General features: G+C 39.4%; 1 protein-coding gene across 2 annotated transcripts in view; it reads left to right on the forward strand.

Annotated features, from left to right (window-relative positions):
- DERA (deoxyribose-phosphate aldolase) overlaps positions 1-18,163 on the forward strand; it is a 119,624-nt gene that overhangs the window by 12,292 nt on the left and 89,169 nt on the right. The window contains exon 2 of one of the 2 annotated variants that reach the window (XM_059934507.1): positions 391-431. The exons of the other annotated variant lie outside the window; for it this stretch is intronic. Within the exon in view, the coding sequence (XP_059790490.1) occupies positions 398-431 (34 nt within the window). The 5' untranslated portion in view covers positions 391-397. The remainder of the gene's footprint in view (positions 1-390; positions 432-18,163) is intronic. 2 annotated transcript variants of the gene reach the window in all.

Below are 18,163 nucleotides of genomic sequence, written 5' to 3' on the forward strand. Positions count from 1 at the left end.
TGGATAATGGGGAGGGTGTGCCTGTGTGGGGCGGGGGGTAAATGGGAAGTCTCTGTACCTTCCACTCAGTTTTGCTGGGAACCTCAGACTTCTCTAAGTAGTGAAGTCTATTGAGAAAACAAAACAAAATACAGACACGTGATCTCTGAGAGTCCTTCTGGTTCTGAAGTTCTTTGAGTCTCTGGTCATTACTTAGAGTTCCCATTCTGTGGAGCTGTAGGTCTGCGATGGTCTCTGCGCTTGGAATTCATACCTTTCCCTCCTTCTCCGGTCATCACAGTCCTCCCGGGCTTTCAAGGCTCTAAGTTCCAGTGGTCAGTTTTTATCCCCCCCATTCTGTGATGATTGGACATAATGAAATACATTATTATGTATTTTCTTTCTCTCTAGATGTTTCATGAATGTACATCTGGACTTCACAAGTCTTTCATGTAAGCAGAGCCTTTTATTTTGTATTCATTCCTCTGCATGGCAGAGTATTGATCATAGTCTTAGTGTTTCATTCATAAAAAGTACCTTGTAGATTCACCTCTTCCTCTTTTCTTCTATTCCTACACTTTGCTCATTCTATCACATATCTAAGTCATGACAGTGGTCTTTCTCATCTGCCCCAGGAAAATCCATATTTGATTAAACTTTTCCTTATAGTTGTTTGTTCAAATAGAACAAATTATGCTTATCTTCTCATATTTGCTATTTTGATTATTTGGCTCCTTTAAGATGTATTTCCGTTTCATGAAAAATAAAAAATCTGACTTAGTCAAACTAATGTAATTGCAGTCTTTAGTAGAAAGGCGTAATTGAATTGGGGGGACAATCAAATAGTGCTCTCACCTACTGTATGGCTCAGGGAACTCTGCTCAATATTATGTAACAACCTAAATGGGAAAAGAATTTGAAAAAGAATAGATACATGTATACATATAACTGAATCACTTTGCTGTACACCTGAAACTAACGCAACATTGTTAATGAACTATACTCCAATATAAAATAAAAAGTTATAAAAAAGAATGAATCCTTTTAAGTAACTGAACCATATATTAAAAAAAAAAAAATAGTGCTGTCAGGAGGTGATGAATGGGTTTAGCCACATAGGAGTTCTTACAAGACTGGAAGTGGAAATGTCTGTTACAGTCTGTTAAAGTTGCATGTCAAATAGTTGAATTAAGTAAATATGCTTTTCACTCTAAAGATTTTATATACGGCATCGTAGAAATAGCTTGGAATCATAGAGACCTGTTTGAATCTTAGCCCAGACATGTGCTGTGTGTCCTTGGATAAAGATTTTATATACGGCATCGTAGAAATAGTTTGGAATCATAGAGACCTGTTTGAATCTTAGCCCTGACATGTGCTGTGTGTCTTTGGATAAGTACTTTAATCTCTGAGGTTCAGTTTCCTCATCTATAAAATGGACCTGCTGTCTTCGTGGCAGAATTAGTGTGAATATTCAATGAGAAATATAGTTACATCACGCTTAACTTGATGAGTGACCAATAAATGATAGCCATTAATCCAGTAATCTTCCGAAAATACAGCTTTCATTATTTCACCTCCTCTGTTAAAGGCTTGCTTCATTTCCTCTGCTGTTCACCACTCATCTCCCGAGGTCCTTTGCCTTGTCCTATGGCACGTACTGACTTCTGTCCTGTGTTTGCATGTTGTAGTGATGCTTTATATAATAAGCTGCTCGAGGGTAGCATCTGTGGTTGTTGGGTCTGTGTGTCCCTCATATTACATAGAACAGTAGCTTTCATGGTGCCTATAATTGTTTTTATTAGTGTTTGTTAAGTGAATGAATAAAGAAGCATTAGTGCCTTTTCTGGCAACTTACAATGCCTGTTGTGCGAAGCCCAGACATTTTGCTCTGTCTCTTTGAGGGTCCTGGATCATTTGGCCTGTTCCTGTTACCCACACCTTCCCCCTTGGAGGTCAAGCTTAAATCCCTCCACTCTCCTGAAACCTTCTCTTATTCCTCTTGTTTAGTAGATGTCTTTTAAATTATTTTGATTTTTTTTTTTCTCTGTAACTTTGCTTCTCACCATATTGATTACCTGTTCCTTAACACCAAAGATGATAACTCCTACATAAGAGGCATACCTATCTGAAAACTTTGGAAAATGAATCAGTGTGGAGGTTTTACTCTTTCAAAGTATGAATGAAAAATGTTTAAAATTTATGCCATTTAGGATGAAATTTTCCTAAACTTAAGTATCTTTAAAAGATGTTTTTGCCTAATAGGTAGTATATAGTCATCATAGAAATTTAAAAAAATGTATAAATAGAATGAAATTAAACTTGCCCACTATCATACTGTGGAGAAGCAGAACTCTGAAGGTTTAGTCTCTGTGTGAAGTAGAGTGCACTGGGTAAAATTTAATTGTTTTTTGGCGACTTGGAGGATCATCAGTACAAGCATGTAAGTCCTTGTAAGTACTCTGTATTGTAAGTACTCAGTAAATATTAACTTTTAGAAATAAAAGGTATAAATGGACTCCTGAGGCTTTTAGAGCCACTTTTCTCTAAAGTGCCTGGGCTGCTCTGCTTTTTTTGGTTCACTGACTGTATTTTTAATAAAGTGTTTGGTTCCTCTTGTGTGATCAGGATGTCAGCCTTCTGCCATGGAGATCTCCACCTTCTGATTTGCTGTTTTGAATATGCACTAGGCAAGAAACAAGAGCATCGAGGTTTCTAGAATTGTGAGAAAACTAAGAGCAAGAGGGTTCTGAGTGGAGGTTCCAGCAGCCTTCCCCAATTGGGGTCTGCAAGAGAATTAAGCCTTAATGCCCTAAGGCATCCATCATGTATAATGAAACAGTTTTTCTCTGATGCGTTTGGAAGGGTACTAGTTCTCTCCTGGGAGGAATGAGAAAGTAGTCATTCAGATTTATTATTTGTTCTCTGGTTCAGATGAGGAACTGTGGTTAAGAAAGGCTAAGGCTCTCCAGTGAGTCGGGTGCATAAACGCCATCTGTGATGCTGTGAAATCTCTATTCACGGATCAGAGCCCTTCTCTTTACTTAGCTTGTGCTTCTTGGTGACATGCCAGAAAGGTACAGTTGCTGCTTGCCTGATATTTTTTTTTAAAACAATAGTTAGTTTATCTCATGGCACCAGTTCTGTGTTGGGCTCCTGGAGTGTTCTTAATAAATATCTGTTGACAGACCAATTGATTGTTTTTTACCTTTTTATTATGAAGGTTTTCAAACAGTCACAGAGATGGAGAGATGGCGGTAATGAACCATATACCCATCCCCTAGATTCAACAGTCATAGTTTGCCACACTTGCTTTACTAGTCCCCCTTTTTGCTATAGTATTTGAAAGTAAATCCAAAATGACATCGTACCATTTTGCCCCTACTACTTTGATATATATCTGTAGAAAACCGTATTGTTACAGAACTACTTGATCATTATCATGCTGACAAAGTTAAACTTGATTTACTTAGAATATTTTGAAAGGGAGATGCTCTTGCTTTCATGAATATGGTACTATGAATACCATTACAATAAAAGTTAATATTGATTGAGTCCTTAAAATATACAAAATCATATAGCTAAGTACATGCATTAGCCTGTACTTTCTTCCTCCCAACAATTTTGTATAGTCAGTACCATTTTTATCCTGATTTTACAGAGTGAGGGGGCTGGGTTTTGAGAGGTAAGGGATCTTGCCTATAATCGTATAGCTGGCAAGAGTGGTGGGCTGGGACTCAGCCCTAGTCTGTGTGACTTGGAAGACTGCTCTTAACCTGAGAACTACCTTGCCTCTTTATATACTTATTTTTAATATTTCATACTTATGTTTGTTATTCTTCATATAACCTCACATTCCATATATGACCAACTGCTAATTACCAGTCTTAATTGGAAACCAATGAAGGTAGACAGGAAATCTATAATCTCCAAATGTTATTTTAATTAATAATTTTAAAATTCTTACTCATTATTCCTCTTATATAGGGGTTTAAAAACAAGAGACAAAAAATGATTACTTTAAAATTCAACTTTTTATATATTTATAATTTGGATTATATGGTGGGCATGCCATGGGCAAGCAATGGGAACAGGAAAAGGCCAGGGGCCTAGAGCAACCTGTTTGGATCATTAACCCCTGGGTAATCAAGAGTCAACTGGTGGTACGGATACTGCTTATGGAGCAGGGGAAATTCTGCCTCTGGGGCACCTGCCTCTTGCTGTGAGCTTTCCCCTGAGCTGTCTGTTTGGAGGGTGCCTTTCCTCTTGTTTAAGAGCTGTCTGGGAGAAGAACAGAAAATCCCTTCCCACCAATGTGTGAGAGATGGATGGTGTAAAGAGCCACTTTTCCTAGGAAAGTTACCTTTAATAAGTACCAAGGAATGACAGCTGTGCAATTTGAAACATTTAACTAGAGGGAACACTGGGTGGTGGGGGGCCTTCTTGCTATTCCCGACATCTTGCCATTTTGACTTCTGTCCACTCTGCTGGGTATAGTTGACCTTACGTAAGTCTCTCAGTCTTCTAGGGCTGTAGCTGTTAAATCCTCCCCTGCAGACCGGAGTAGCCTTGTCTGCGAAACTCGGACCAGACCCAGCTCCTGTGGAGAGCCGACTCAGTCACGTGACTGCAACAGTGCTTCCAGTTCTGGAGCAGGCGGGGGTGGGGGGGTGGATTGGGGAGGGGGTCTGTGTTCCTGGGGTGCACCCCCAGGGGGAATGCTTCCCGAGGAGCGTGGCTGCAGAGATGCTCTTGTAGAGCTGACTCAGCCTAACTTCCGAGTTGGCAAGTCTAATCACTTCTTGTTTAAAGTAGGGGTGCTGGTGCTTTCACGTTTTTGATGACTTGTCACAGAGCATCTCAAAGCACCGGCAAAACCAGCCCCCTCGTTAAAAACCTGTGCCACAAAAGAACTTCTTCCCGAAGAGAAATTGCAGAAGGCGATCAGGTGCTGCTGTGGGAAGCAGTGTTTTGAATCAGCACCCAGCACGTGGTGATTGCCACTCGAATTCAGTTTTGGACAGAGGTTCCCAGGCAGTGTTGGCAGTCACGGTGCTCCATAATGTGACGGGGTTGGTTTGTTGGTTTTGGAAGGCAGTGTCAACTGGAGCCCTGTCTGCTTACAGTCAGGGTGTTTTATTTTATTTTATTTTATTTTATTTTTTTATTTTTATTTTATTTTTATTTTTATTTTTTTAAACATCTTTATTGAAGTATAATTGCCTTACAATGGTGTGTTAGCGTCTGCTTTATAACAAAGTGAATCAGTTATACATATACAATATGTTCCCATTTCTCTTCCCTCTTGCATCTTCCTCCCTCCCACCCTCCCCATCCCACCCCTCTAGGTGGTCACAAAGCACCGAGCTGATCTCCCTGTGCTATGCGGCTGCTTCCCACTAGCTATCTATTTTACATTTGGTAGTGTATATATGTCCATGACACTCTCTTACCCTGTCACATCTCACCCCACCCCCTCCCCATATCCTCAAGTCCATTCTCTAGTAGGTCTGTGTCTTTATTCCCGTCTTGCCACTAGGTTCTTCATGGCCTTTTTTTTTTTTTTCCTTAGATTCCGTATATATGTGTTAGCATACTGTATTTGTTTTTCTCTTTCTGACTTACTTCACTCTGTATGACAGACTCTAGGTCCATCCACCTCACTACAAATAACTCAATTTCATTTCTTTTTATGGCTGAGTAATATTCCATTATATATATGTGCTACATCTTCTTTATCCATATTTTAGCACATGTTAGATGCCTGCTGTTTTAGGGGTACACCTACATCCCAAGCTCCTTCTGCATGTGTTTAAATATATGTATTTAAGCATAGATAAAGGCATTACTGGAGAGCAGGCGACTGGTATGTAGGGATGTGGAAAGCGTTTGATATTGTCTGCAAATAAGAAGGTAGTGAGAAGGTGATAGAAGGCATGTATGGTACGTACAGTAGCTATGCAATAAATGTTTATTTTTAAAATTTTTATTTTTCTTTCAAAACTTAGTTCACTTTAGGTTCAAAGGTTGATCTCTTGTCCCAGTTTGAGAATTTGGGTATGTAGTTCGAGACCACCCAGATTAAACTTTTCTGCAAATAAATATATATGTCGGGAAGTATAGCCTTTTATTTTTTTTTTAATTTTTTTCTGGCTGCGCTGCATGGCATGTGGGATCTTAGTTCCCCAACCAGTGATCAAACCTGGGCCCCCTGCAGTGGCAGTGCGGAGTCCTAACCACTGGACTGCCAGGGAAGTCCAGTATAGCCACTTTTTTGAAAGGAAATTGGCCTTTGAAGTCAGACTGCCTGGGATTCAAATCCTGATTCTTCTACCCATGATTTTTGAGTTTTCACACCTAAAAAAACGTGGTGAATAAAAGCTAGGCCACAGGGTGAAGATTAAATGAGGCATTACATGTAGAGCAGCAGGCATGGTGCCTGGAACGTTGTGAGCTGCAGTAAGGATTACTTACCCTTCTCTTTACACAGGATATAATAGGAATGTTGGAAAGTTCTGACCTCAGCACCGAAGAATAACTGATTGTGTACAAGGATATTTGCCAACTGGAATATAACATGGGGTTGTGAGGGAGAAGTTCAAAGGGTCTAGGGCAGCTGGAGCCCCAGTGTATGCTAGAGTGTAATGGGGTTGAAGTTTGTACTCAGTACTACCCTTATAGTGATTTGCTTCCCTTCATATGGAAATATATTAAAGATAGTTATCATTGGGGGCTTTTCCCCCCAATGGGAATTTATCCATCCTAAGTTCTTTTATTTTTTAAATTTTTATTTATTTATTTATTTATTTTGGTGATCAGCGTTTTTTTTTTTTTTAATATAAATTTATTTATTTATTTTTGGCTGTGTTGGGTCTTTGTTTCTGTGCGACGGCTTTCTCTAGTTGCGGCGAGCGGGGGCCACTCTTCATCGCGGCGTGCGGGCCTCTCACTATCGTGGCCTCTCTTGTTGCGGAGCACAGGCTCCAGATGCTCAGGCTCAGTAGTTGTGGCTCACTGGCCCAGTTGCTCCGCGGCATGTGGGATCTTCCCAGGCCAGGGCTTGAACCCGTGTTCCCTGCATTAGCAGGCAGGTTCTCAACCACTGTGCCACCAGGGAAGCCCTCAGTGTTTTTGAAAACTGATAAATAGCCAGACTGTAGAGTGTTTATTGGCTAAGTCTCATTGGTGCCATCCTATGACTATTTTAGGTAACTAATCACAGACAAGTGCTCATACACTATTACTTGAGAACAGCGATATTTTTTGGTAAAAGTGGGCATTGGTTTCAAAATCGAGATAAACAAATTTTAATAGCAAAATCTTAGTGATTCTCCAGAGGTCATTTAAAAAGTATTTGCCTAAAAGGTGAAGTGTCAGGAATAATATGAACTCACAAATTTCCATTAACATATTTATTCTTTCTTTTTTGGGGGGAGATTAACATACTTATTTAAATTTAAATGAAGTAGTTTTTATTATTATTTTTAGTTCTGTTATGTAGCCTTTAAATTATGCTTATGATATTTTGATAGGATTAGTTGTGTACAGGTCTGTTCTAGCATGTAAGGATCCTTGCAGACTCTAGCTTGTGTGACTAGCACGACGTCCAGCATGGGTAGCAGCTTTATGAATAATGTTTTCTATTAAAAAAAATAAAATGCCCAGAGCATTTGGGATGCTTTCGGATTTTAATTTAGGAAAGTCTGTAATCAAGTCTCTCATCGAGAGGAAAGAGTTAAATAGGTTTTCTCTGAGGCTCTTAGCTCCTAGAGTAATTAATCAAATCTTCTCAAAGGACTGAGAGATGGATCTTTACCAATAGGGGGCCAAAGTTTTCCAGCTGCTTGATGAATTTCTCTGAGGTCTAACGATTGCTTCTGAACACTAGGCACACTTAGGGGCTTGGAGAAGCCGTTTAGAAGTTTTCTCAGAGTACATTGAATTGAAAGGCTAAGTATTTGGAAATCCAAACGTGGTTTAGTAAGTTTTATGATGTGTCTTTACGAGAGTGTACAGTAGAGTGGTAAAACCAAGATCTTGGCAATGAAATGTCTTGTAATATGGGAAACTATTAACATATTTATTTAAGATGTTAATTTGTCTGAAAAACATGTGGTTTCCAAATTCGACGAGCATATATGAGCCCATGAAGGTTCCTAACTTGCTTTGCCTGGCAAAGTAACAGGTATAGAGACTGAAGAACCAATGCTTGATTTAGGCTGATAGAGTGAGTCTGTTTTATAAAGGCAAAAAATAGGCCAGGTAGAGTGTAAAAGAAAATGTAAAGGACTTTTTGTCTTCTTGCTTCTTAGATTTTTTTCTGCTATCCTTACAAAGCAAAGCGTCTGGGATATGGTGAAATGTCATTTATATTGTAAGTGCATATGTTAACTCTGAGTCCAGAATGTAAGTTCTGGTGGTCTATAGAAAGGAGATGTTGCATCTTTTAGGAGTATAATGGTATACTTTCTAATGACATTTCTGAAATAGAGGGAAAATGAAATATAGGAATGCCTTGTTTTATTGCACTTAAGTGTACTTGGCAGAAGTTGTGCTTTTTACAAATTGAAGGTTTGTGGCAACCCTGCGTCGAGCAAGTCTATCCTCACCATTTTTCCAACAGCATTTGCTCATTTCTTGTCTCTCTGTCACGTTTTGGTAACCCTCTCAATATTTCAAACTTTTTCATTGTTATTATATTTGTTATGGTAATCTGTGACTTGGGATCTTTGATGTTACTATTGTAATTGTTTTGGGGCACCATGAACCACACTCATATAAGATGGCAAACTTAATCAATAATCGTTGTGTGTGTTCTGACTGCTCTACTGACCTGCCGTTCCCCCATCTCTTTCCCTCTCCTCAGGCCTTCCTATTCCCTGAGGCTCAACAGTATTGAAATCAGGCCAGTTAATAACTCTACAATGGCCTGTAAGTGTTCAAGAGGAAGGAAGAGTCGCACATCTCTCATTTTAAATCAAAAGCTAGAAATGATTAAGCTTAGTGAGAGAGGAATGCTGATAGGCCTCTTGCACCGAACAATCATCAAGTTGTGAATGCAAAAGAAAAGTTCTTGAAGGAACTTAAAAGTGCTACTCCAGTGAATACACAAATGATAAGACATCGAAGCAGCCTTATTGCTGATATGGAGAAGATTGTAGTGGTCTGGATAGAAGATCAAACCAGCCACAACATTGCCTTAAGTGAAATTCTAATCCAGAACTAGGCCCTAGCTCTCTTCAATTCTGTGAAGGCTGAGAGAGGTGAGGAAGCTGCAGAAGAGAAGTTTGAAGCTAGCAAAGGTTGGTTCATGAGGTTTAAGGAAAGAATCTATCTCCAAAACATCAAAGTGCAAGGTGAAGCAGCAAGTGCTGATGTAGAAGCTGCAGCAAGTTATCCAGAAGGTCTAGTTCAAATAATGCAGGTGGCTACACTAAACAACAGATTTTCAATGTAGGTGAAATAGCCCTATTTTGGAAAAAGATGCCATTTAGGACTTTCATAACTAGAGAGGAAAAGTCAGTGCCTGGCATCAAAGCTTCAAAGGGCAGGCTAATTAACTCTCTTGTTAGGAGCTAATGCAGCTGGTGACTTTAGTTTGATGCCAGTGCTTATTTACCATTCTGAAATCCTGAGAATTATGCAAAATCTGCTCTGCCTGTGCTCTATAAATGAAACAACAAAGCCTAGATGACAGCACATCTGTTTATAATACGGTTTACTGACTATTTTAAGTCCACAGTGAGACCTACTGCTCAGAAGAAAATATTCCTTTCAAAATATTACTGCTCATTGACAATGCACCTGGTCACCCAAGAGCTCTGATGGAGGCGTACAATGAGATTAATGTTGTTTTCATGCCTGCTGACAACAACATCCATCCTGCAGCACATGGATTAAGGAGTAATTTTGATTTTCAATTCTTATTATTCAAGAAACACATTTTGTAAGGCTGCCATGTGATTCCTATGATGGATCTGGGCAAAGTAAATTGAAAACCTTCTGGAAAGTATTCACCATTCTAGATGTCACTAAGAACATTCATGATTCATGGGAAGAGGTCAAAATATCAACATAAACAGGAGTTTGGAAGAAGATGATTCCAACCCCCATGGATGACTTCGAGGGGTCTGAGACTTCGGGCGGGGGAAGTAACTGCAGATGTGGTGGAAATAGCAAGAGAACTAGAATTAGAAGTGGAGCCTGAAGATGTGACTGAATTGCTGCAATCTCATGATAAAACTTGAACGAATGAGGAGTTGCTTCTTATGGATGAGCAAAGACAGTGGTTTCTTGAGATGGAATCTACTCCTGGTGAATATACTGTGAAGAGTCTTGAAATGACAACAGAAGATCTAGAATATTACATAAGTTTAGTTGATAAAGGCGCAGCAGGGTTTAAGAAGATTGAGTCCAATTTTGAAAGAAGTTCTTCTGTGGGTAAAATGCTATCAAACAGCATTGCATGCTACAGAGAAATCATTGGTGAAAGGAAGAGTCAACTGATGTGGCAGACTTCATTGTGGTCTTATTTTAAGAAATTCCCACAGCCACTGCAGTCTTCAGCAACCACGACCCTGATCAGTCAGCAGCCATCAGCTTCACAGCAGGACCCTTCACCAGCAAAAAAGATTACGATTCACTAAAGGCCCAGATGATGGTTAGCATTTTTTAGCAATAATTATTTTTTAATTAAGGCATATACATTTTTTTTAGAAATAATGCTATTGCACACTTAATAGATTACAGTACAGTATAAGCATAACTTTTATATACACTGGGAAACCAAAAAATTGTATGACTTTATCGCGATATTTACTTTATTGCAGTGGTCTGGAACTGCACCTGCAGGATCTCTGAGGTCTGCCTGTAACAGGATGGAACTTAGAGAATTACTATAGAGAATTTAGTCTTATCTAAAGAGAGTTCTGGTTTTTGCCTTTGGCTTTGGAAGGTAATCTCTAAGTCCTTGAAATGTCCTGCCTGATAAGAGTGGTTTTGGGCCACACCAGATGACCTAACGATGTGGTTCATGGTGAATACTTTGGGTCATGGGTATCAGGGGCACGGTGACCATGTCTTTGTGACCAAGCCCTAATAAGAGCTCTGGATGCCGAGGCCCAGATGAACTTCCTTGGTTGGCAGTACTCTGCATATTACCACGCATTGCTGCCAAGAGGAGTTAAAGCTGTTCATTATTCCACTGAGAGGGGACAGCTGGAATCTCTGTGTTTGGAACTCTCCTGGACTCTGCCTCCTATGTCTCTTCCTTGGCTGATTTTAATCCATATTCTTTGGCTGTGATAAACCATAACTGTGAGTATAATATTGACAGCTTTTTAGCTTTCAGTGAGTTCTAGAAGTCCTTTTAGTAAATTATCAAACCCGAGGGTGGTCTTGGGGGCCTCCCCACCCCACTACTTATAATTGATGTGAGAAATGACTGTTGGCCTGGGAAAATTCCTCCAATTTTTGTATCAGTAAAAAAACTCATTAGATGCTTTTTGGGCATGAGTGGGGCTTATCAACTATAGGATGATCCTGCTGGGACATTTCATTGAAAGACTCCCAGTTGTTCAGTAACTTTGGGTCTTTCTTCTTGGCCTGGTCCGTTTCTGCAGAGTTGAATCCTCCAGTCTTTTGCCTGGGGGAACAGAAGCTAGACTGCTAGTGTTCTCAGGGTAGAGGAAGGGAAGGGAGCTGGTGGTAGCTCTGGATTTCAACTTTCACTGTTCCTTCTGTTTTCTCTATGATAATCTTGATGGCAGAAGTAGTGCAGGGTGTTGAGAGAGCACGTTATTAGGGGCACCTAATGTATATGGGGTGTCAGGGAAAGCTTCAAAGAGAATGATGAAACTGATATCTGAAAGATGAGAAAGGAGCTTGCCAGGTGAGAATGAGGGAATAGTGTTCTAGGCAGAGGGCTTATAAATTGGAGTAGATATGTCAGTATTACTTGGGAAAGGGGAGCAAGTAAGTTGTCAATTTGTTACAACCGTCTATATAATCAGAAAAATAGCACCAGGGATGTAATACCAAAGGCGATTTGTAGATTGAAGGGAATCCCTCTTTTGGTGGTTAGTTATATTAACTAATTAATACCATGTCTTTTTCAGATATGTAAATAAAGGCAGTGAGGTTCTAAATGAAATTCTTGCTTAGGAGTCAGGATTTAAACTTACCACATTGGGTGTGAGAAGTTGGACTTTGTGAAGAGTTGAATGTTTACATTAGTCATAAGTTTTCTTGTTAATTTGTCTTAAGTTGCTTGTTGACTTTGTCTTCTAGATGTCACTTGAGGTTTGTTTGTTTTTTGTAGTGGTAATATGACCAATTAGAGTAGTTTTAAGTAGATGCTGAAATTTAGATTAGCTGTTACTTGTACCTAAGTATTCAGATGGCAAACTAACGGTTTGCAAGAACTTTTGAATTTGCCTTTAGAATCCTAGGGCAGATTATAATGACACTTCCCAGGTTTAAAACTTTGAAATGTCTCCCGTTTTTCTGTTGAGTTAGATATAATTGTTTCAGTCTGCCAATCTTCATCTTTCAGGCTTTGTTTCTGTTTCTCTCTGATATGTGCTTTTCTTCAGAAAAGAAAAAAAAGTTTGATTTTTCCTGAACTAAATTTGAGTTCTTCCACCTTAGGGTCTTGCTTCGAATGCTGCCCTTTGCCTTCTCAGCTACCCGCCACCTCCATCTCTACCTCTTCATAGCTGTTGGTGCAGTTCTTCCAACATGACTTTTTTTTTAGTTCCCCCACCAGCAAACCCTCACTTTCTCTTAAACTTCCATAGCACCGTGCCCCTTGTTTACTCATTAAAAAGGCAGAATAAGGCTTAAAGTCCTTATTTCTACTCTTATTTTCACATCTCTTGGTTGCAAGTTATCTAACTGATTTTGGCACCTGGTGTGATAGGACTTACTAAATCTGTTTATAGCTGACTTGAATTCAGATTCCTGTTTATTTTCCCGATGATCTGTTTTCAAGTTTTCTGAGTCTGCTTTAGAGAATGCATACGTGTTCTAAGTTATCCTTGCTCTGATTATGTCTTCAGAATATCCCCATTTTATTTACATCTATATTTGACATTGTAATTTGATATCAAAGGCAAAAGAGCCTACCCATTTGGCCCTGTTTTTTTTTCCTTTTAACTATTTCTTTCAACTGTTTTAAACTAACTTATTTTTTTCCTCCCAGATTTTGAAAGAAGTAAATGTTCGTTATACAGAATTGGCAGAAACTGGGCTGTAGTTTCCCCCCCTTTCCATTCTATCTTACATACCAACTGATCAAATCAATTAACAGGGGTTCTCCAATATTTCAAATGTGGGGTCCTCTGTCTAAATTTCAAGATTCTCTGTGACCTGATACCACCTTATCTATGCCACCATATCTTTACTCCCAAACACAACTTTTGGTCATTGTTATTGTTCTGTGAACAGACCATCACCATTCCCATATTGGTCTTTATTCATATTATACCCATTTGAAATGTCTTCCCTCTCCTTGACTTGCAGTTAATTTCTGCTCATCTATCAGGGCAAGTAGGATTGTTGAAAGCTTCCCTGGCCGGCCTCGCCTTCTCATAGTGACGGAGTGTAGTGACGGAGTTGGAGCCAGAACCCAGTGTCCTGCCTTTTTCTGTACTGTCATGTCCTCTGTTCACCACTCCTGCTCAGATCCATTGAATGATGACTGTCACACCAAACTGGCTGGTTCTTTCCTCCTTGTCAGTGATGGCTTTCTAACCTGGTGGGTTAGTTAATCAGCGAAGACCTATATCATCACACCAGCTGTACTATAAAAACATTGTAAAAGTGCCTAGCACAGTCAGTGCTCCATAAACAGTTGTCTGTGGTTTCCCAACTCCAAGTCCAATAATGCCCATATCACAGCACCAGAATGTGGAATTCCTTTCTTCCAGGGCCGTGCCATGTATCCAGAGCTGGTGCCCCTCATGCTGCTCTGAATCTCCTCACGTGGCAGCCTAGTGTGAGGCCTCAGTAGATGGCCTGTGGGTTCAGTCGTGTTACCACTGCGCTGTTAAAAGTTTTACAGTAAACTCGCTCGGAACTCTAGTAAATTAAAAACGAAATGGGTGGGAACTGTTGGATATTTTAACCACCTCTTTCTTTGACTTCTTGATTCAAGCCAAGAGTACATTTCTCAAACAGCTTTGATAAGTGGACTGCTGAGGAAAACTGTACAGTCCCAACCTGGCAGGTTAACAGTTCTTTGAACTAGTTAATGAAATGCTTCCTACTGGAAACCTGGAGAAATAACTTAGTTTTCTGAAAAACCTTTTGATAATGCTTCCCCTAAGAGTTTAATAAAAATGCCAACAGAGTAAAAAGTACTGCTTTTCTCATAGATTTCAACATGTTTAAACAATAGCTGAGAAGAGTGCAAGGGAAATAGCTGCTGTTTGGTCCCCAGGGAGGTCAGTCATTGGTTGACACCAGTTTTATAATGGCAAATAATATTTTCAGTGCTAACAGAACTCTTTGGAGGAGAGCTTAGAAAAACAATTGATGGACATCAAGTTAAAGGTATTTTGAAAAGTGAAAAATATGTTAGCTTTGTAAATAAATTGAGGTGAATTTAAAAACATGGGCGCCCATTGCTATGCTATTTTAACCTATAGAGTTTCACTGTAATTTTTAAAAACATTTAATTGAGGTATGTCTTAGTCTGTTCAGGCTGCTATAACAGAAATATCATAGAATGTGCAGCTTATAAGAAACAGGAATTTATTTCTCACAGTTCTGGAGGCTGGGAAGTCCAAGATCAAGGTGCCGGCAGATTCGATGTTTGATGAGGACCAGCTTCCTCGTTGGTGGCTGTGTTTTCACTGTAACCTGACAAGGGAAAGGGGCAGGGGATCTCTCTGGGGCCTTTTTTTTTTTTTTTTTTTAATAGACTTTTACTTTTTTTTTTTTAAAGTATTTGTTTATTTATTTATTTATGGCTGTGTCGGGTCTTCGTTTCTGTGTGAGGGCTTTCTCTAGTTGCGGCGAGCGGGGGTCACTCTTCATCGCGGTGCGTGGGCCTCTCACTATCGCGGCCTCTCTTGTTGCGGAGCACAGGCTCCAGACGCGCAGGCTCAGTAATTGTGGCTCACGGGCCCAGCTGCTCCGCGGCATGTGGGATCTTCCCAGACCAGGGCTCGAACCTCTGTCCCCTGCATTGGCAGGCAGACTCTCAACCACTGCGCCACCAGGGAAGCCCTGGGGCCTTTTTTATAAGGGCAGTAATCCCATTCATGAGGGCTCCATCCTCATGACCTGTTCACCTCCTAGGGGCCCCAACCTCCAAATACAATTACTTTGGGAATTAGGTTTCAACATATGAATTAGGGTAGAGGGAGGGCACAAACATACAGAGCTAGAAGGGCATAATATATACAGTAAAGTGTTCTAATCATAAATGTATTGTTTAGTTTTTACATACCTATGTAAGTGAGTTTCAGTGTAATTTGATTTACACATTTGTATTAGTGGAATGTCAAATATTTACATTTTAAAGCTTGAGAAGGAAAAAAATCATTCTTAGTCTGCCATTTTGTACTTGTGAAGCAGTTTGCTATTTACAAGCTTTTCATATTGGTTTCTGTATGTTATTTATTGCTATAAAGTAAATTACTGCAAAACTTAATGACCTAAAACAACAATAAACATTCATCACGTCACACAGTTTCTGTGGATCAGAAATTTGGGCGTGGTTTAGCAGTGTGGTTCTGGCGTGGGGTCTCTCATGAGGTTGCGGTCGAGCTATCAGCCCAGGCCGCGGTCACCTGCAGGTTTGACTGGACCTGGGGATCCACTTCCAAAGCGTCTCCCTGCATTGTTTGCAGTTAGTGTTGGCAGCTGGTGAGAGCCCTCAGTTCTTGGCCACGTGGACCTTTCCCTAGGGCTGCTCTAGTGTCCTTATGACATGGCCTCTGACTTCTCCCAGATCCTAGATAGTAAGGCAAAAACCTCAATGTGTTTTATTACCAATTGTTGGAAGTCACACACTGATATTTCTACAGTATCTTATTGGTCACACAGGTCAGTCCTATTCATTGTGGAAGGAGCGTGAATATCAGGAGATAAGAATCACAGAGGGTGATTTTGGAGGCTGATTACATTGGTTTCCCTTATTCATTGTGTTATTTATTTAGCTTGTTTTTGTATATAGTTTCTTTTTTTTTTTTAAGATTTCAAACATTCAAAAACGTAGAAGGTCTAATATAAAGAACACCCATATATACCAATCACCTAGACTTAAGAGCTGCTAATAATTCGCTGTGTACTTTGGCAGTTTTTTTTCTGAAACATTTTAAATTAAAAGTACAGACATTGTGACATTTCACTTATAGTTTTTGCATCTTTAAGAAATAAAGGTATTTTCTTGTAATATCATAATACCATTGTGACAATAACCAAATTTTTAAAAAATTTATTTATTATTTATTTATTTTTATTTTTGGCTACGTTGGGTTTTTGTTGCTGCATGCGGGCTTTCTCTAGTTGCGGCGAGCGGGGGCTACCCTTCGTTGCGGTTCCTGGGCTTCTCATTGCGGTGGCTTCTCTTTTTGTGGAGCGTGGGCTCTAGGCGCGTGGGCTTCAGTAGTTGTGGCTTGCGGGCTCTAGACTGCAAGCTCGGTAGTTGTGGCGCATGGGCTTAGTTGCTCTGCAGCATGTGGGATCTTCCCAGACCAGGGATCGAGCTGTGTCCCCTGCATTGGCAGGTGGATTCTTAATCACTGCACCACCAGGGAAGTCCAGACAATAACCAAATTTAAAATAATTCCTTGATATCCTGTAATACCAAGTACACATTTAAATTTCCTTGGTTGTCCCCATAGGGTATTTTATAGCTGGTTTGTTCAAGCCACGATCCAAAGAAGGACCTTGCATTATATTCAATTGTTGTATTTGTCTCCCTTAATCTGGAACACCCCCATTTTTTTTTAACTGCCATGAGTTCGATGATACCGGGTTACCTGACCTGTAGATTGCCCCAACTTCTAGATGTATCTGATTATTTCCTCATGATGTCGTTTAACTTATTTCTCTATCTTCTGTATTTTCTTTAATTTGGAAGTTATATCTTGTGTTAGTCTGGGTTCTCCAGAAAAAAAGAACCAATAGTAGATAAATGGATAGATATATAGATCGATAGATAGATTGTTATATACATACATACATACATACATACACATATATATATATAGAGAGAGAGAGAGAGAGAGATTGATTGATTTAATATAAGGATTGGCTCGTGTGATTTTAGAGGCTCAGAGGTCCACACCTGCAGTTGGCAGCTGGCGACCCAGGAGAGCTTATGGTGTAGTTCCAGTCCAAGTCCAAGTCCAGAGCTAGGAGAATCCTGATGTCTCAAAGACAGTCAGGTAGAGAAGGAGAATTCTTTGTTACTCAGCCTTTTATTCTATTCAGGTCTTCAATAGATTGGATGAGGCCCACCCACCTTGGGGAGGGCAATATGCTTTACTCAGTCTTCAAGTGTCGACCCCATCCATAAACACCCTCGCAAGACACGCCCAGAAATAATGTTTAACCACATATCCGGGCACCTTGCAGCCCAGTCAAGCTGACACATAAAATTAACCATCACATATCTAAAACTTGATTAGATTCAGATTAACAGTTCTGATAAGAGTACTGCCTAAGTGGTGCTGTTTATTTCATTTTATATCATATCCTGAGGCACAAAACAAGGCCTGAAAAAAAAAAAAAAAAAAAAAAAAAAAAAAACAAGGCCTGAGTTGGATTTTGATAAGGGTGACCTAGCATTCAAACTAAATACTTTTGATAGTGAAAAGGGGCACTATAAATACTTAAAATGGTACAATTGAAAAATATTTATTGATTGACAAATTGTTTTTATTTTTTGGTGGGCCTTCTATTCAAGAGAAAATAACTATTCAAAAACTTGTAAAAAATTCATCCTAAAAGAAAATATATTCACATGCATCAAAATAAAAAATGTATTCCTATTAATTTTTCAGCATTATAAAATAACATAAGTTGAATTATTACTCAGCTTTAATTAGTTTCTTAGCTGTATCAATCTCTGATATCATGCCATTGGTAGTTTTTTGAAGAATAGTTTTTTCGATTTCTTAAAGTATTAAAATGTTCAGCAATTTTTTCAAACTTTCATTTTATATTTCTT

The sequence above is a fragment of the Balaenoptera ricei genome, chromosome 10 (assembly GCF_028023285.1).
Source record: "Balaenoptera ricei isolate mBalRic1 chromosome 10, mBalRic1.hap2, whole genome shotgun sequence".
Taxonomy (NCBI): domain Eukaryota; kingdom Metazoa; phylum Chordata; class Mammalia; order Artiodactyla; family Balaenopteridae; genus Balaenoptera; species Balaenoptera ricei.